The sequence below is a fragment of the Berghia stephanieae genome, chromosome 11 (assembly GCF_034508935.2).
Source record: "Berghia stephanieae isolate SIO BIC M18660-M18661 chromosome 11, UCSD_Bste_1.3, whole genome shotgun sequence".
In the NCBI taxonomy this organism is placed as follows: Eukaryota; Metazoa; Mollusca; class Gastropoda; order Nudibranchia; family Aeolidiidae; genus Berghia; species Berghia stephanieae.
In genome coordinates this window covers 4,321,225-4,342,459 of record NC_088370.1, presented here as the reverse complement: position 1 = coordinate 4,342,459, position 21,235 = coordinate 4,321,225, and the positions used below count along the sequence as shown (strand labels likewise).

General features: G+C 36.5%; 1 protein-coding gene across 2 annotated transcripts in view; it reads left to right on the top strand.

Annotated features, from left to right (window-relative positions):
- LOC144957224 (solute carrier family 22 member 18-like) overlaps window positions 1-20,398 on the top strand; it is a 24,261-nt gene extending 3,863 nt beyond the window's left edge. For both annotated transcript variants that reach the window (XM_078888295.1, XM_078888294.1), the window contains 8 exons: window positions 633-876; window positions 4,995-5,127; window positions 6,114-6,217; window positions 6,870-6,965; window positions 14,635-14,747; window positions 16,199-16,300; window positions 17,285-17,405; window positions 20,060-20,398. In XM_078888295.1, the coding sequence (XP_078744421.1) occupies window positions 633-876; window positions 4,995-5,127; window positions 6,114-6,217; window positions 6,870-6,965; window positions 14,635-14,747; window positions 16,199-16,300; window positions 17,285-17,405; window positions 20,060-20,274 (1,128 nt within the window). In that variant the 3' untranslated portion in view covers window positions 20,275-20,398. The remainder of the gene's footprint in view (window positions 1-632; window positions 877-4,994; window positions 5,128-6,113; window positions 6,218-6,869; window positions 6,966-14,634; window positions 14,748-16,198; window positions 16,301-17,284; window positions 17,406-20,059) is intronic.
- Window positions 20,399-21,235: the final 837 nt, after the last annotated feature.

The following is a 21,235-nucleotide window of genomic DNA, read 5'->3' as shown; positions in this document are numbered from 1 at the left end:
CTTAGTTACTATAATTTTGTGTTTAGATATAATCTGTCTATTGTGGTTTGTTATTATCTGCTTCATGTAGTGTATACATCTGTAACTTCTCTTTACATTTTTCCTGTTGATTATTTTATGCTGGGTAGGATGTTTTGATCTCCCATGGTGAGCAGGAGATCACTTGCTGCGTCTTCTATCCTACCATAGCTACTTTCCTTTCCTAATTGCTTTTCAATCTCTGTCCCGGAATGGGATTTCTTGGTTTTGTCCGGCCCTTTCCAGAACTGAGAGGGAAGCAGACAAAAGTGTAGTAGTATCCGTTTGGGAGGTGATATTTCTTTTCCTTGTGAGGCATCTCTCTGTTATGCATTGTTATATTTTGGTGGTTGGGGGGGGGGGGGGGGGGGGGGGGGGCAGGCTTATGGTTTGTAAACATAATTTGAGTGTATTCCTCGAGGTGGAATCCCGTGCTTGTATCTGGATGAAACTTTTAGGTGATCTCAAACTCAGTGCATTGATGGTACTCCATTGGGGTTTAATTCTGTTCCCTATTTTCAACGACCCCCTTTACCTTACCCTTTCTCGTGTGTCATGTAAATGTGTTCTCATGTGATTAATCAATCATATTATTTTATTTTATTTTATCACAGTATCTCTCCAAGCAAATGGGTGCTGACCCTGTGACCTTTGGTTACCTACAGTCGTTTTTTGACCTTCTTCAGCTGACGGGAGGGCTTATGTTTACATGTCTCAACGATTTCTTCGGCAGTCGAATAGCCTTAACCTTGTCTTTCCTTGGCAGCGCATCGTCCTATTTAAGTCTATTCCTGACGTCATCAATTCAAGGGCTATTTATATCGAGGATTCCGTGCATTTTCATGCATGCGTTTCAAAGTAAGACAGTTTTTAAAGATTTAAACGTGAGCTATTATGTGCATTTGTAAATGTGTGCTCAATCAACTTTCTCACTTCTCTACAATAAATCTCTCTCTCTCTCTCTCTCTCTCCACACACACACACACACACACCACACACTCTCTCTCTATCTCAATCTATCTATATATCTATCTATCTATCTCTTTCTTTCTCATTCTCTTTCTCTCTCATTATCTCTCTCTCTCTCTGTCTGTCTGTCTCTTCTCTCTCTCTCTCTCTCTCTCTCTCTTCTCACACACACTCTCTATCTCAATCTATCTATATATCTATCTATCCATCTCTTTCTTTCTCATTCTCTTTCTCTCTCATTATCTCTCTCTCTCTCTTCTCAAACACACACACACACACTCTCTCTCTCTCTCTCTATCTATCTCAATCTATCTATATATCTAACTCTTTCTTTCTCATTCTCTTTCTCTCTCATTATCTCTCTCTCTCTCTCACACACACACACACTCTCTCTCTCTCTCTCTCAATCTATCTATATATCTATCTATCTATCTCTTTCTTTCTCATTCTCTTTCTCTCTCATTCTCTCTCTCTCTCTCTCTCTCTCTCTCTCTCTCTCTCTCTCTCTCTCTCTCTCCCCCTCTCTCTCTCTCTCTCTCTCTCTCTCTCTCTCTCTCCTTCCCAACTTATCTCTGTATTTATATTCTCTTTTAAATGGGGTTCCCAAAGAAAGTAATTTGAGATTCCTGTTGTGTATTCTTTTCATTAATGATTTGCCTAAAGCGATTGATTCTTCGTGTTAACTCCTTTCAGATGATTCAATTATATATGGACTATGTCCAAATTATGACACATCGATAATATAAATAGTATGCACTTGGCTAAGAAGTTCACAACATTGCCATCCGGAAGTAGATATAACGGACCAACACACAAAGCTGTGTGTAATCGTGAACGTTTATAGCCTGGTTAAAACAGTTTAGTGTAAACGCGGATGGCAAAAAAAAAAAAAAAACAATAACAAAGACATGAGCGACGTCAACTTCGAACTATCTATATGATATGTTATCAAACTATTTCACTTGTCCTAAATGCGATAGTTCAATAAGAGTTTAGTGTTGAAAAATGTAAATCTGTTGCTTATTTGAAGATCCAATCCTCATTGAATTGAATAATTAGTCCATGAGGAGGTGGACTTGGAATTCTTTGGGAGTTTTTTTCTTCATTTTCAAGAACAAAAAGAACCGGAAGAGACCGGTTAAAACCTTCATTAAAAGATAGAAAACTAGCATAATAAGGATATTTTTCTTTTAATAACAGCAGAGCTGTAAAACTATCTGATAGAAAATTAGCACAATATTTTTTTCTTATAATAATAGATCTGTAAAACTGTCTGATAGAAAACTAGCATGATGAGGATCATTTTTCTTTTAATAACAGATCTGTAAAACTGTCTGATAGAAAACTAGCATAATAAGGATCATTTTTCTTTTAATAACAGAGCTATAAAACTTTGGAAAAATACCAAAAATTAAACAAAAAAGGTTGCTTCTATGGACAGATTCAAAAAAATGCTCGACAAAAAAAAAATAATTATCAATTCCCGATGGAGTTATGATTAAAATTAAATACACAGGGTATTCAAGGGTCAGCTGACCCAAATAACCCTTTAAATTATATGAATATAATATTATTTATTTAACACGAAGACCCGTATTTTGTTTTATTTCATATATAATGTACTATTTATAAATAACATCCGCGGTTTAAATCGATTGATCTCTCAAGTTCTTTGCTTTGTTTATACGTACGATTTAGAAAACTATTGATATTTTGAAGAAACCTGTTTTCCACAGTCATTAGTTTTTAATATGCTGGTAGGTATAAATTATATTTAACTTTATATTTTGTCGACTAAGTATATGATTTCAGCATTTGTGTTCTTACGATTATAGGGGTCCATTTCACATAATGTACTGTTAGGTCCTTTGTTTTCTGAGAAGTTTGACCTGTTTTAAACTCTCTAACAACCAGTCATGTGTCCTGCGTTGTGAAAAAAAAATATTTATGAAAATAAACAAGAAACCGATAATATGCTGGGTTGAAAAGGTCATGTACTTATCAATATAAAGATTATCAGGCCAATGTGACCCAGACTGTCAAAGCGGTAATATGTCGGGACTTGTACTCGTTCATACCATCGACATTAAGACAGTGGAATAGTCTCACGTCTCCAATAAAAGAAAAATACTGTGGTCTGTGGAATCTTCAAAATTTGAAGTTACAGATTTAAAAAGAAGAAGAAGAAGAAGAAGAAGAAGAAGAAGAAGAAGAAGAAGAAGAAGAAGAAGAAGAAGAAGAAGAAGAAGAAGAAGAAGAAGGAGAAGGAGAAGGAGAAGGAGAAGGAGAAGGAGAAGAAGAAGAAGAAGAAGAAGAAGAAGAAGAAGAAGAAGAAGAAGAAGAAGAAGAAGAAGAAATAGTTGCTGGAAATTGAATTTATAGTCACAAATGTGAAACTTTTTTTAAAAATTGAGCTTTTATATAGCGCAATATCCACTAAAAGTGCTCAAAGCACTTTACAAAGGGTCCCTAACCAACAGCAACATATAACGAGTAGAACAAGGCATGACGCCTGTTAGGCGATATTTTTTTTAAAAATCCGACAGAGACTACGCTGTTAACGGACAGGTACTCATTTTACACCCGAGTACAGTAATAGAATGTGAGTAAAGAGCCTTTTACAAGTACTCAACTATGCGCCGAGCGAGGCTTGAATCCAGGACCTTCCGATCCAAAAGCGAGTGTCATACAACAAGACTACATAGCAGCACAATTTAAATAGTCTGTTATGGTGGAGACTCAATGTAATTTATTACATTAGAACAATCTCAAAGTTTGCATTTCTTATCCTTGAAATTCAAAATTAATTTATCTGGATTCAATTCATCCCGATATAATCTCGTATTTTAGACGGCGCGTCACAGACAGCCACATGATTTCTTAAAAGTAGTCCTTCAGAGCCATACGCCCCATGGAGCCGGAGTTTATCGCGGTTTCTATAGCGTGACAATAGCAATTACTTGCTACCCTTTGGATAGGACGCAAGCCTATCGCAAAATACTTTCCGACAGATCTAATAGACCCAGCAACCCACTTACTACTGGGTGGACAGGAAAGGTGAAGGGGGGGGGGGGGGGTCATTAAAATATCTCGACTGCACCCGGGATCGATCTTGGTCCCTTTGCGTGTGAAGCGAGTGCTCTACCAACGAGCTATTGGGACCCCCAAAATTAGTGAAACAACAACAATAAAAAAAAACCCACAAAAAGCCCACAAAAAAAAAAAACAAAGTCTTTTAGAGACCACCAGAGCATGTGGCTCATTACGTCAAACTGTTAATATGTCGGGATGAAGCAGATACCGAAAAGGTAAATACTATTCCATCCCTAATCTTGGTAAACCATAATATCATCTTTTAGTAAAACTCGATCGCTGATTGATGTTTTGAAACCATTTAATATACATTTTAAACGGACAATAATTATATAGTGTGTACTGCTCGTATTCCTTTGGACAGGACACTACCCTTGTAGAATACTTTTTGCTAGATTTAATTAACAGACCCAGCAACTAGAATCACTGCAATGCTTGGTAAACACGACTTTTTTAAAAAATTGCTTTCTGTATGGCATTGAGACCATTTTTAATTAATGATAACGGATCTTTCTCATGGATATTAGGAAGGTTGTTGTGATGATGATGATGATGATGATGATGATGATGATGATGATGATGATGATGATGACGTTGTTGTTGTTGATGCCGTTTGGGGGGGGGGGGGGGGTTGTGGTTTTTTTTCGATGACTGCGATGTTTCTAGTGTGCTCTGTGTGAGTGTGTCTAAGTCAATATTGTATTGTTATAAATGTGTAACCAAATGACAGATTGCCACTTTTTTTGAGGACAATAAAGATTTATTATTATTATTATTATTATTATTATTATCATCATCATCATCATTATTATTATTATTATTATTATTATTATTATTATTATTATTATTATTATCATTATCATTATTATTATATTATTATTATTATTATTATTATTCTTTCTCTCAACCCTTAGGTAGTCAAGTTATTGTCAGTGAGGTTTCTGGTCCTACAGGAAGAGCCGATGCACTGGCCAAATTAGGAGTTTCTTTTGAGTTTGGAATGGTGGCTGGTCGTCTTGTAAGTGGATGGGTCGCTACTTTGTTTAGGTAAGGGTGATGATGATTATTGAATCTTATTAAATGAAGCTAAAAACAAAAGATGAAGTGAGTAGGAAAATGCCAGAAGACAATAGAGAATAAAAAAAAAAATCGCGGCGGTGATGGGATTTGAACCCGCGACCTTAATGGTACGACAACTCCGCCTGGCCGGTGAGAGCATGACTCTACCGTATGAGCTATCCACGAAGCTACAACATTCATTGTGCTAACATGTCGTCCCCATGATTATATTATTTTATGGTCTTTGGAGTTTTGTAATATTATGTGAACATTATAGGTAACACTAATGATTTGGGTTATCAGACCTGAAAATAAATGCACGTTGACTTTCCCCAATTTCATTGACTCGAGATTAAACTTTCGACAACCCCGACATAAAACAGTATTGAAACGGTTTGGCACCAATGAGCTCAACGGTATTTATTTACAAGGGGAGATCCACACCATCAGTGGCTGTGTGGTCTAGTGGTATGACACTCGCTTTCGGAATGAATGTCCTGGGTTCGAGTCTCGTCCAAAAGTACATAGTTGAGTCCTTGGAGAAGGCTCTTTACTCACATTCTTTCACCGTACTCAGGTGTAAAATGAGTACCTGGCCGTTAACAGCGTTGCCTCTGTCCGAAAAAAAAATTGTAATATCGTCTAACAGGCGTCATGTCTCGTCCTACATTTTGAATGTTTCTGTTGGCCAGGGACCCCTTGTAAAGGGCTTTGAGCACATTTAGTGGATATTGCGCTATATAAAAGCTCAATTTTTTAAAAGATCAATCAGCAACACTTAACATGTTGGACAAGATCCACAAATCACAGACTCATCCACTCAATAACATTTATTTAGCTCCCTGTCCTCGTTCAATAACCGAAAAAAAAAAAGAAAAAAATACTTTTGACAAAACGCCTTTAGATACTTCCTAACTTGTTCAAATAAGAAAAAAAAAGAGATTTAAATTTTGATATGTTTTAAATTTCCCCAGCCTGAAGACGGCCGCTCTCATCGCCTTCTTGGGTTCAATTGTTAGTGTCGTCCTAGTTCAAACAACTATACCAAGGAGAGTAAAAATGTCAAGGGTCACTGAAGGTAACGATAGATTATTTCCTAGATTGACGGGGGAAGGGTAGTCGAGCTAGCCGATTGGTTTATATACACCAATATATAATAATAACAAAAATAATAATAATAATAATAAACACAATAATAATGATGATAATAATAATAATAATGATGATGATGATAATAATAATAATAATAATAATAATAATAATAATAATAATAATAATAATAATAAATAATGATAATAATAATAACAAAATAATAATAATAATAATAATAATAATAATAATAATAATAATAATAATAATAATAATAATAATAATAATAATAATAATAATAATAATAATAATAATAATAATAATATAATAATATTTTTGCCTGCGACACTAATGCATTTATCGAGATGGATGTTTTGAGGGGTTTGTTGTTTGCTTTTTCTCTTTGGTGGGGGGGGGGGGGGGGGAGGGGGGAGGAGTGTTTGTTGTTTGTTTGTTTTTGTTTTTTTTGTTTATTTTAGGGGCTTGTCATAAGGAAGGCAGCTTCACTTTGATCTATTTTAGTCGTAAACTAAAATTTTAAATGTACCTTTTTGTTATTGTTTGTTTTTGTATTTTCCAGACGGGTTGTGTATTCATCTTTTAAAATTGATTTTATTTTTATTTTTTTGTTTTTTTTTCAGAAAAGTCCAATGTTGGACGCGTCACCCTTTGGAAGTTTTACGAGATCTTGAAATCACCTGATGTTTTGTTTTTGATATTCGTAAAAATTGGTATAGGTGAGTAAATACCCAGACGTATTAGTGTACGTATTGGTAACAATGCCGATCATAGTTTATGTAAACTATGTTGTTCCATGAAAATGTTAAAGTGAATGACATAATCAGTCGGATGGTGAAAAGGTTTGAACTGAGATATTGCCAAGTTTAGTTAGAAGGTCAATTTAAAAAAAATCAAAAATGAGTTCTCGTCATAAATGATTTAATCAACCCTTTTTGTACATCTTCGGGAAATATCAAAGCGTAATTTCACTTCTAAATATTTTCTATATAGTGGGGACCGTTAGGACCAAATATCATAAGAATTGTGCAAATGCTGGTAAAAGCATGAAACTTTGCATAATGAAACTTCTTATAACAAAGAATGATTTTTGATATAGAACCACTCTGAGAGAGTTTCTGGTTAAACACAAGAGCTCGCTGAAAAACGGAAAAATTGTGGTATAAAAATAAATGGGCAACTAAAGTATTGAGAACGCCGTATTGTTTACATTTCTCTTCGCTGCGCTTTGCGAATCGGACAAACGACTTTATTTTTTGTCACACACCTCTTCTAGATCTATTATTATTGTTTAGCTTAAGGAATTATTCCATTTTCATAAAAAAATGAACTTGATAAGTTAGAATAAGGTGAAAACATCTCCCGTTCGAATGATATTCTTTTGCTGTTCACTGTTATGACTTTGGCTCAGCCGACCGAGTTTTCCGCATTACTTGCAGATATTAACAAGTTGGGGCGGCCAAATTTATATTTAGAGACTGCCAAATATGACGACTTGCACGAAATCACTTTTTGTGCCACTTTATCTCCGATCGATTATGTTGCTAATGTGAAATTAAAAGATACCGTGAACATTCAACTTTATAAACATTCTTGACCTTATACCATGATATCATATTGTAGGTTTCCACTGATATTTATATGGCATTCCTCCTACATTGCATGACACAGATGAAAATAAATTCATCAACTGTCATTCATTCTGAATTTTACTTTACGTAATTTCTACTTTAGTACTCCAACATACAGCAAAATACGACTTTTCACGTGTAAGCCTAGCACTTATTCTGTCAAATTGGCCATCTGGCAATCATCGGTATGCGGTCGCAATATGTGTGATCTCTCGTGTAGGCGGCAAATGTGTAGAAAGCGGTGACAGTGATCGTTAGTCACCTTTTTTAAACCGATAATGATGGTACACTAATAAGTAACAAACATATGATGTCAAAAATCTGGTTCCAACTCATTACAAGCGTAAATCCAGTCTTTCGGAGAACTGGATAGTACCTTGTGTAATTGATATTATGGTTTCATAGTGATGTCATCTAATTTTCTAGTTTAAATATATGCTGGTCGTTATTAAAGATCATCTATCCTCGTTCTTTTACACCCCATAACCATAATAATCTTCCTCTACATCCTGCTACTAAAATAAATATGCCACCTTATGATTCAATATGTAACCTAATCATTATTAGTCCTCCGAAGGACTGGTTACATACACATTTCCAAGGAGTTTGGAACTGGAAGGGCTAAAGGTGTGACGTCACAACTTCTCTGCCCAATTACTACTAAAGTTTAAGATGTGTAGTGATAAGAATTATGCCGTGCAAATCGGTTGTATTAATTTGTTTCGAGCTACTTTTTGACAGAGTAATATACTTTATCGAGGTCTGCATTTACTCCAAAATCAACTGATACTGATACAATCATTATTAAACTATGGTTATGAATTTTTGTCCGATGACAGGCAAAGAACGCCAATCATGGAAGGTGTACTAGATTATTGCAGAGATTGTCACAATGGCAAAACAAATTTTCAATGAAGTGATTGATCAAACTAATTGCGTCATATGCCAAAATGATAGCCAGGAACATTTGGAGTGCCCTACCAAAACTATCTCTATAGTCCTCTCTATCAAGACGTGCTATTTAGGGTTACAAAACAGTTGAAGCAACAACAGATGAATTTTTGTGATGCACCTTGCCGAGGAATAAGGGTTTTAAGTTTTCTTCGTGGGTGAAGGTTCTTGCACTGCTTCTACTCTCACACACCATGCCTTAGTGTGGCATAATGGAGAGAAAGATAAAGTGAGTAAATGTGACGCTTAAGGAAACAACACAAACAAACATATGTCATGTCGGGACTAAACTTCCATGATGAATACACGGCAATAGCGCCAGCAGCAGTGATAGAAAATATATACTGAGCCCAGCAGGCGCTTATCTGACGTGCAGTTCCTTTCCTGTAGCTGAACTCAATAGCTGCACGGGATTTAGACAATGGAGCTTAATGAGGAAATAAAACTGGTTGCGGAAAGAATTTCGGATGCAGTCCTACAATCCAAATTGATGTAAGTGCCGGAGGCATATACACAATACCACGGCAATTGGTTTCTTGCCTTTTTTCTCATTGTGAGAAGAGTCTTCAAGACGGAAGCTGGGACATGAATCGGGTCAATTCGAAAATATCTAGGAAAAAGAATATCTGGAAAGCAACCTGGGATTTATAAATTGTCAGAGATTGGGACATTTTACATGGCTTCTAGCTGTTTAATTGAAAAATGAGAGTAAAAAAGGTCATACAACCAGGTTGTATTAACAATTTTTTATTCCTGTGAATCTTCTAAAGGAGGGGATATTCCTTTATTTTTAAAGAGGATATTTCTAGATTATTTAACTCAACAGTGTGGGAACGGGGTGCTATAAATATAATGGGTACTCTAAATAAGACAAGATTGAACACCAAACATAACCCTTTGAAGGCAGTTTTGGAGCCATGTAAGACTCTATGCTCATCTCTCTTATGCTCAAATGACTATTGTGAGTAGCTATATTGATGGTGATGTCATTGTTAGTCCTAATGAATATATACCGCTCAGTCAACTCATGTCAAATTAATTAGAAAGAGCAATGCCAGATAAGTCATTGGAGACAAAGCAAAACGTGATATCACAAAGCTAAAATTACCATTACCACTGTGTAGTAGAGTAAAGGTGTATGCTTTAACCTATTCAAAAGGTGTAGTCATCACTTCACATAAAATGGTAATTTGCATTTCCTCCCGAGTAATTGATCTGTCAACTGATATTGCCAACTCAAGTTTGTTCTAAAATTGAAAATGAATAACTTGTTTGTCTGATTTCACTTAAAAACAACAGCCAGTGACAATCCTTCTTCCACTACATCACAGGATAGTTTTCAGGTATGTATTTCTTCCAGCATCCCATCAAAGAGAATCTTGAGACAGTAAGATACTATTTTCCCATTCTCCATACAACACATTGATTGTATAATAGTTGCCCCATTTTTGGACGTGTATGAGTTCTCAGTAACACGATGAAGCATAATTTGCCCAACCTGTTGCTTGCTGATTCCACCAGCTTTGAATCAAACAAAAGCAAAAAGAAATGCAATATGGATCCAACAACCTCACATTCTCAGCTTTCAATGCCAGATTAGTGGACAATGTGTCTTTGATCATATCCCATATTAGACTACAACATGGTTACAGCCCACCAACGTATGGATTAAAGAAGGCAATTCACAGTCTCGATCCTAAACAAGTGCCTGACATAAGTGCCCGCTCCACTCACTTTTTCCGATCCTAAACAAGCACATGAGATAAAAGTTGACCAACCGTTTTTTTTAAAATCGAAAAGCACATCCTAGATGGGAATGGTCGAACACTAACTCAAAATACTTTGCTAAATATCATTCAACCATTTTGACCAATCAATATTGAATTTCTTTGAGTTAAGTGTTCGGCCTTTAAACAATAGACGGAGATGATGATGGTCAGCTTGCTTGATCGATTTTGTTTGAAAATATGATTTTATTATATTTTGTTCATGTTGGCTTTTTTGTATTGAGTGAATGTATTATCTACCAAATTCAGCCCATTGATTAGTGGACAAAGAATAAATACAAAGACCTGTCCACAAGAGACTGGTATTTCAGTGTTGTGTCATGTTCTGTTATGAATCGTGTGCTTTTGTGAATTTTGTTCACTTGTAGAAACCATCGTGCCCGAAACAATCTTGTTTACATGAGCTTTGGCTTTGGAGTGCCTGTCACAAACTCAGGAAAATCTGGAGTTCAAACCTACAGAGGGAAATAAAGAAGAGACTGTTCCTGGCAACGGTAAAGTCAGTGCTTCTATATGTAGCAGCGACATGGACTCTAACAAAGCCCCTGAGAAGCTACTGGACGGTTGCTACACCCGTATGCTGCGGATGGTCTTCAACATAAGCTGAAAAGAGCACATATCAAATGAAAAGCTCTACAGTGACCTCCCCCCAGTGACTTCGAAGATACAAAAGAGAAGACTGAGACTTGCGGGGCACTGCTGGAGACACAAGGAGGAGATTGCAAGCAGTCTTGTGCTATGAGAACCACCTGAGAGAACCAGGAACAGAGGCAGGCAGAAAAAACATACATTGACTGCCTGCTAGATGACACATGAATGGACAACATCCGGGAGCTGCGTACCCTTATGGAGGACAGGACAGTATGGCGAAGACTTGTGGCTCATGTTGGGCGCCCCAAGGGGCGGCCTAAGTTAGTAAGTAAGTACATGAGCGTTGTCCTCATAATAGAGTTCAATACATTGGATAAATCAAGGGACAGAACCTGTGACAAATGCATATCCCAATAAATACACATTTTAACAAGCACAACTAATAATCTGGGATATGCTGACGTCTTATGAAAAAAGTAGTAAGCAATTACTATTGTCCGGAACACAAAATAGAAACCAAATTAAACTCCGGCTCCATTATCCCTAAATAGCATGGCTCATGATGACAACTACTTATCTAGTGGTCAGATGGTCAATACTGGGTGGTCAATTGGTCATTTAGTGGTATTATACATATTAAATAGGGAATTTCCATAAGTGAGTTATTATTATTGACCTGCTGTCGAGCTTACGTATGTCATTGTGATTATCAACTTGACTATCATATTTATGTGATTGAGGAAGATTGGTCATCTGGTCAGCAATTGGTCATTTGGTCAATAAGCTATAATAACCCTACGATTCACAATAAAAGGAAATGCTTCCGGAATTTCAACATTAATCTTATTTTCATTTGCCAATAATGTATATACTTTGAAATATCTACAAACAATAATGATTTTATGATTGTTATTGAATGGTCATTTATTGGTCAGTAATATGGTCAGTTTGAATAATTTGCCCAATTGTGGCATCTACTTTATACTGCAGTGCTGAACATACTTCGAATTCCATGATAAGAATTTGTATTTTAACTACAAAAAGGTTGTCGCTTATTCTGTTTTTATCAGTGGTCATTTTGGTCATTTCGTGGTCAATTCAGAGCTGAACAGTAATAGGAATGTGTTAATTTGTCTCTTATCTAAAGCGAACGACAAATCCTTAAACGCATTTTGCCTTCAATTAAATTTTGAAGTATTTATTGTCGCCGATGTGTCTATTTTATATAGCAATTAGAGGGTTTTAATGAGTGGTCAGTTGGTGGTCATTCCGGTCATTTGTCAGGGTGGTTCTATATCCATAATTGTTTGTATGGCCACTCCCTTCGTTGTCACCAAATTTCATGCTTTTACCACAATATGCACAATTTTGGTCCTATCTGCCTCCACTAATAGCTAGTCAAGTTGAAAAGGTATTAAATTTGAGAAAAGTTGCTGGATACCTTTCTAATATATCTGACCATAACTTCATGAAAAAACGCCCAATTTACTTCAAATAAAGATTAAAATGCTCTGGTGACCATATTCTTTCAGACCATGCAAAAAAAAAAAAAAAGAAAAATCCAAAATTTCACCTTCCGACTGATTATATCATGCACTGACACAAATATTTGACAAGATTTGTGCCCCATTATCTCACGAATTCAATCCCTCGTGGGGGCGGGGACCTACACTCCTCTAAGCTTGGTGAGAAGTTGCCAGGCTTTGATACCAGTAAGAGGAGACACTGGGTAGCTGCGAATCGGCTTCGGTCGAGGAGCTGCCTAATGGCAAGTGCGTTACATCGGTGGGGGTCTAACTTCCTGTCCAATATGTCCACGCTGTGGACAAGAACCCGAAACGGCAGAGCATCTAGTCGAAAGGTGTGTTGTGACGATGCTACCAGGCGGGTTCGCGACGGTGCACGAATGCGGACCGGACTTTGCTGATTGGGTCGATCGTCATAACATAATAGTGTGAACCATAAGAAGCTGCTGCCCATTATCTCAAAATGGTAACATGTCGGAGTGATATTGATGTTGAAAAGTGAATTTGAGTCAAATTATAAAACTTGGATGAAGTCATTGAATTCTATTTAGTAGAATCCTATACTAATGGAGGTAGAATCACGTGACCTTAAAACAAGGAACGAGTAAAGGATATTTTACAGAGTATTTCAAAATAACCCAAATGAGTTTCAAAATAGAATACTTTAAAAGGTATTCGTGGGCATATGTTTTACTCATGAAATAACATCTTTTATCCCATATCACGTAGTGAGACAAACAGGAAAAAAAATCGATGTGGAGTAAATAATAATAATAATAATAATAATAATAATAATAATAATAATAATAATAATAATAATAATAATAATAATAATGATGATGATGATGATGATAATAATAATAATAATAATAATAATAATAATAATAATAATAATAATAATAATAATAATAATAATAATAATAATAATAATAATAATAATAATAATAATAATAATAATAATAATAATAATAATACACATTTATATAACGCTCATTCTCGTGTAAAACACAAGCTCTGGGCACTTTACAATATAAATATCAATTTTAAGTGAAAAAAAAAATAATAACAACAATAATAATTCATAGCCAAATCAAGGATTCATATAGAGTCAAGAAAAACAAATACAGTAAAAATGTGTCTTGAGATTCTTTTTAAAAGTAGGTAGAGACTTGCACTCCCTCAGACCACGTGGTAGTTCCTTCCAAATCTTGGGGCCGAAACAAGCAAACGATCTATCACCAAATTTTGTTCTTGATCTTTTTTCCGAAATTTTCGTTTGGTCATTACATGATCTTAAAGTGTAGTTTTCAAATTTACACATGCCTACGTGATTTGTGAGATATGCCGGTCCTATACCAGCCAAACACTTATAAACAAGACACGCTGCTTTGTAATATGTGCGCTTTTCAATGAGCAACCAATGGAGAGATGCCAACAAAGGGGTTGCATGATCAAATTTTTTTTTGCCAAAACTAATCTTGCTGCACTGTTTTGCAGCAGTTGTAATTGTTTAATAGAAGCCTGAGGCAATATATCATATTTCACTAGTGAAATAACATCTTTTATCCTATATCACATCGTGAGACAAAAAGAAAAATAATAGGTCTGTAATAATAAATATTGTATTTCACTAGTGAAATAACATAAACAAAAGAAATATTCATACGCTGATATTTTTACACTTTTGCTACAGATTTTATAATATTTTTCTTATATTTTTTTTTCTTATCTATCGTCTGGTATCTTTTCATACATACTTTTGTTTAAAGATCTCTATCCTACAGGAGTGCCTGTTCCCTAATTTGTCACTTTGAAAGGGCCCAGTCAGTTATTTTTTTATTTTTTTATTAGAGAAATAAAGGAATTTGACTCCTTTTCTTCTCCTTTCCAAATCATCACCAGAGTTTCCTGTGAGCATGTTTCAAAGTATGTTCAGCATGATCTGCTTGGAGACATTCAAATTACCCGCAGATGTTCATAGCTATCTACTGTTGTATGTTGGTGTTTTATCTATGGTAAGTACGGCACCGTGCGTCCGGGAAAAAATATTTGGTGTGTTTGATAGTGTTTATGCGTCCGGAATTTTTTTTGGTGTGTTTAATAGTTTTTATGCGTCCTGAAAAAATGTTTGCTGTGTTTGATAGTTTTTATGCGTCTGGAAGAAAATGTTTGGTGTGTTTAATAGTTTTTATGCGTCCTGAAAAAATGTTTGCTGTGTTTGATAGTTTTTATGAATCCGGAAAACAAAATATTTTGTGGGTCTTTTAAAAATAGTTTTTATGCGTCTGGAAGACAACATGTTTGGTGTTTTTGATAGTCTTTAATCGTCTTGAAATCACAAATGTTTGGTGGGTCTTTTTTGATAGTTTTTACGAATCCCGAAAACAAAATGTTTGGCATATTTGATAGTTATTATTACCTTGTATTTGGATTTTTTACAAAGGAGTCATTCAGAGCTGTGATATATATTGAAAAGGAAGAAACCAAGAAAAAAATGCAGAGAAGAAAAAACTAGGGTTGAAGATTTTATTATCATTCTTCATCTTATTGACTTAATCTTGAATCTTTAAACTAGTCAAATCTATGGAAATGGTGATTATCTTGGGACGATTATCTTGCGAAATTATCTTCCTTTTTCTACTTTACTTCTGACTCAATATTATTTTGGAGTATTTTATTTCTTGTATGAATGCAAATAGTAGTCCTTCAGAGCTATTATTGGAGCCATAGAGTTAATCCCGGTTTGAAACAGACAATAGCAATAGCTTGCTTACCTTGGGAAAGAACGCTAATCTATCGCCAGATCTAACAGACTCAGTTACCCAACCACCTGGGAGGGGGGGGGGGGGGAGATGGAGGAACGGGTCCAAATCGCTCATTGTATGCAAGACAAAAGGAACAATTATTGTGAATTCTTTTGGTTAATAGTCACATTGTAATTGCCTCATCTTAACAATGCGTGATTTTCATTTTGTGACAAAATCAAGCGATGCTGAGCAAGGCAGTGACTCATCATGTGACAATTATTGCATATCCCTGACCCGGTTTGTGTTCTTCAATAAGCATTTTACATATGTCAGCCCTTCGCGTATAAATAATGACCAACTCTAGGAAAGAATGTTTTTTGATAGAGTTAATATTCAAAACAGATAACTCAGTTAGTAGAGCACTCGCTTCACACGCAAAGAGAACGAGATCGATCCCGGGGGCAGTCAACATTTTTTTCTGACCCCCTTGTCCGCTTGTGAATGGGTAGCTGAGTCTGTTATATTTGGTGGAAAGCACTTTGCGATAGACTAGCGTCTATCCAAAGGATAGCAAGCAATTGCTATTTTCCGTTTCGCGCTATAGAAACCGGGATAAACTCCGGCTCCATGGGCCCAATGGCTCTGAATGACTACTTTATATTATTATTTTAGCTATGTTGATCCGAATTGATTCCATTCTTATATCATTATCTTCTCAGATGGTTCAAGGCGTAGTGGTCAGTTTTGTCATAAAGCGGTTTTCCCATCTTGCTATTTTGGCGGGATCTAGTATAATCATGTTGATCTCATACATATCACTGGTAAGTGTGAAGAGATAAATAAATTTAACAGGTGAAATAAAATATAGATATAAAGATACATATCTAGCTAGCACAATTAAAAAATTCTTCTTGATCTAATAGATAGATGGATAGTTATATATATAGAAGAATAGATAAATAAATAGAGAGAGATAAATTATAGATATATACATAGATATATAAATAGATAGAGAGATAAATTATAGATAGATAGATAGATAGATAGATAGATAGATAGATAGATAGATAGATAGAAAGATAGATAGATAGATAGATAGATAGATAGATAGATAGATAGATAGATAGATAGATAGACACAGAGATTGGTAGATAGATAGATAAAGAGATTGATCGTTATTACAGTTAGCCAAATATCTAGGAAGTTTGCTATAATATAGTAACAACTTCGAGTATGAGAGATGGCTATCAATTTATTTATCAATATATTTCGTTTGTCAAATATATTATCATGATAAGTTTTTTAGTTCGCCTCGACGATAATAATTGGATTCACTATTCTGATGTCACGTCGCGAGCAGCCTGGTTCTAAACAAAGAAAATGGGTACTTTTTATTCTTCATACTGGCTGGAACTTTTCATATGTCACTTGATCAGAATGCATAAAAGTCAAAACACGATCAGATTTATAAAGTTTTTCTTCTCTGGATACACTTTTATGCTCATCGGAGAAATATTTCATAATGGCGTCCGCCATTGTTCCGATAGATTTGAGCCAGTTACTAAGTTACCATGCGTCATTACGAGGGAAGTGACGTCATGACTGCTGAAGCCTATTAGAAGCATATTTCAATCCCCCAACCCCCGCCCACACCCTTGACGTTTGAGACGATGATTTTACACCAGGTTTTGTCATTTATTGACTAAGGACTGAAAATCAGTTTTGAATTTTGTACCCAGAAGGCTAGATATCAATTTATCACATAGGCATTTGTTTGTTTATTTTTTTGTTTTTCGGATTTACAGTCTCAGGTGACCAGTTTAAGACAGTTGTGTCTTGCGTTCCTACCCCTTGTAACTGGTATCACCCTACACACAGCTATAACAACCACTGCCCTCACAGACACAGTCGATAATGCTCACACAGGTAATCTGTTTTTGTTTTGTTTTTGTTGGGTTTTTTTTTTTGTAAGGGGGGGGGGGTTAACTTATGCTTTTATAGAGGGCCAATATTCACCAAACGTGCTCAAACTGCTTTACAAGGGGTCCATAGCCAACTGCAACACTTAACGGCTATGTGGTCTAGTGGTATGACACTCGCTTTCGGATCGGAAGGTCCTGGGTTCGAGCCTCGCGCTCGGCGCATAGTTGAGTCCCTGGAAGAGGCTCTTTACTCACATTCTCTCGCCGTACTCGGGTGTAAAATGTCGTTAACACCGTTGTCTTTGTCCGAAAAATTGTAATATCGCCTAACAGGCGTCATGTCCCGTCCTACATGTTGAATGTTGCTGTTGACCAGGGACTAGTGCGGGGCGGTCCTTGGCAAGCTTAAGGACCACGGTCCTACGGTCCCTGGGAAATGAAAACCGCAAGGACCGGTCCTAGGACCGGTCCTTTTCGACATTGAACATTCCTGAGAGACTGTTGGAAGTTCGAACCGGTTTGACCTTTGAGACCGTGGGATCGTTCATTCTTGAACCGTTAAAGACCGCTACACGATGAAAACCGTGGTCTACAGGAGTAAAACACACGGAGTAGTCACACTCATTTCAAATTGTAACCTAATTAGAGAAGAGGGGTGATGCCTTCTTTATTTGCTCACCGTACTTCATTGTTACTTCGATAATTTAATAAAATTTGAAATTTATCCCCATTAACGGAGATAATGGCATCGCCCAAGGCGTTGATCGAGTTGTTCGTGGCGTTGATACACACCCGCAACTCCTACTCCCCCCCCCCTCCCCACACACACACACACACATTAGAGGGCATCGAGCATTGAAGAGTAAGAGGGAGACGTGAAGTTATAATAAGAGGGGGTGGATGCCGTAATAAGTTAATAAGTAATAAGTGGGGTCCATGGTGACTTTTCGCCAGATCTAACAAACCCAGCTACCCATTTACTGCTGAGTAGACAGGGACTCAGAAAAAACTCGACTGCACCCGGGATCGATCTCTGGCCCTTTGCGTACAAAGAGAGTGCTCTATCAACTGAGCTATCGGGGTCCCCAATATTCTATTGGACTTTTTTAAAATACAGACGTTATAACTGGGTTTTTGGAAGGAAGAAACTAATGAAACTCATATTATTTGATTAGTTAAAACACCAAACGAAATTTTAATATTATTGTATTATTTTTAATGACAACAATGCGATAGAAAGGAGTGGTGACAAGAGATGGACAAAAGAAAACAAAAAATCGGACTTGCTACTTGCTAGGTTCGACACACACACACACACACACACACAAACACACACATCTTTAGTAGTCACATGCATTTCAAACAATAACCCATTAGAGAAGAGGGGTCATGCCTTCATCATAGATCATTGTCATTGCGATCATTATGGTGTAGTAAATTTTGAAATTTACCCCGTATAATGGAATCGTCCAAGGCGTGTGCCTCCTGTTCCCCCCATCTCACACACGAAAGGGCGGTTTGCGGAGTGGAGGGAGGTGGTCGTCTGCCTCTATGGTCGTCTGTGTCGTTTAGTGTATGGCAAAGGGGGTGGGTGCGATTAATTAAGTGGGATGGGTGGTGATTGGTGGAAGATAGGCAACCGAGGCAACGAATCTCTGGGGAGGTAGTATGGCGCGAGACCGTTGAAAGGTGATAAGAAGTGAGGACCGCCGCCGGTCTTCCACTATGGGACCGATCCCCGGTTCACAGCTAAAAGACCGTGGGACCGGTCCAAGGACCGGTCCTCAGCGCGGCACTACCAGGGACCCCTTATAACGCGCTTTGAGCATATTTAGCTATATAAAGCTCAATTTATTTTTTTAACAACGCTTATTAGGCGATATTACAATGATTTCTTTCGACAGAGACAACGCTGCTAACGGCCATATGTACACATTCTAAACACAAATACGGTGAGTGAATGTAAGTAAAGAGCTTTTAATCCAATGACATAACTCTGATACTACTCAGAGCGGGACTCGAACCCAAGACTTTCCGATCCGAATGCGAATATCATACCACTACACCACATTGTGACCCACCGCGTCAAACTGGTAATTTGTTGTAATCAAACCTTTAACAAAAAGTGAATTTAAAGTTAAAATAATATGATATTTTGGGTTCACACATTAATTGTATAAAACTACTATATTTATTTGTGCGGCTATGTGGTCTAAATGGTATGACACTCGCTTTCGGATCGGAAGGTCCTGGGTTCGAGCCTCGCTCGTCCGGCGCATAGTTGAGTCCTTGGAAAAGACTCTTTACTCACATTATCTCGCCGTATTCAGGTGTAAAATGAGTACCTGGTCGTTTACAGCGTTGTCTCTGTCCGCAAAAAAAATTGTAATATCGCTTTACAAGCTTCATGTCCCGTTTTACATGTTACTTACATGTTGTTGCTAGCCAAGGACCCCTTGTAACGCGCTTTGAGCACGTCTAATGGATATTACTCTATATAAAAGCTCAATTTATTGATTGCTATTATAATAGAGCACATCAACTCAACACATGTCCCATATTTTGAGTACCTTCCTCATCTCATTTTGAGACGGTGAAATTCGCATATTATGTCTATTGTAAAATATCATTTGAATTGTTTGATATTTTTTCTTCCAGGAACAATGCTAGGCCTGACAAAATCCTTCGTGGCGCTGACTCGAACTGTGTCCCCCGCTGTGGGGGGCTACATGATGGAAAATCTTGGGTTTTCATCCTTCGGTCATCTTGGGTTTATCAGCAGTGGCATCGTGACCATTGCTGTGATGTTTAAACGGCGACGGAACGTCAAGCAACAATATATGAATATGGTGAAGATACAAAAAAGTGTTTGAACTTCAGGTATTCAAGTCTAAATTCTCTCCTTACCAACTAAAGGAAAATCGTCACATTCTTTGCGATACAACCAACCTTTTTCTTATTCAATTTTCTTTTGTACATCATAAAATTTAAAGAAAACGAACAGTGTGTTGTAGACCGTGTTGTGCTTAAGAAATTATGTGTCGCAAGAATTTTACTGCTGTTATGTCTGAGTGATAAAAAATCTATTTTTGTGTTGAATGGGTTTGAAGTTTTGGGGAAAATCCTGAAAATGGCTGGTAAGGAGAGGGTTAAGGTCTTCAGGTCTTCAGGTCTTCGGGTCTTTGGATGACATTTTTACAAAAGGCTCTATGGACCATTACTTCAAAATTCAGACATCTTCCAGGAAACATACTAACATTAGATAATATAATATGTCAGCTATCTGAATCGAGTTTAGTTCTCTGTTGAAGTTTCTGTATTTTCTATATTTGTTATTTCAGGTGGTAATGCATTCCATTTGTGAATGGTTTTAGGAACTTGATTGCTAGTAAGAACATTTTAGGGTAATTGGTTCGATTTAACAAAGAGAGAAGATTCAAAATTGATATTTAGATATGTTTAAATTTTTAAAAAAATGAAAGACAACAAAACTGTTGACTGTTTAAGAAAGAAAGAAAGAATGAAGGAGAGGGAGGGAGGGAGGGAGAGAGAGAGAGAGAGAGAGAGAGAGAGAGAGAGAGAGAGAGAGAGAGAGAGAGAGAGATTGTGAACAAACTAAAATCTCAACCGTGATATACGTATTCTCTTTAATCAGGTTAAATATTTTCAATGTATCAAAAAACCAATGCTTGAAGAAAGAAATATATTCAAGTTCAAAGTAAACATTTGGATGTGATGATCATTTGATGATTGTTTACATTTATTAAAATTTTGTTTTTGTGAACAGAATAAAAATTTTGTTTTTGTGAACACAACTAATTTTTTTGGTCTGAA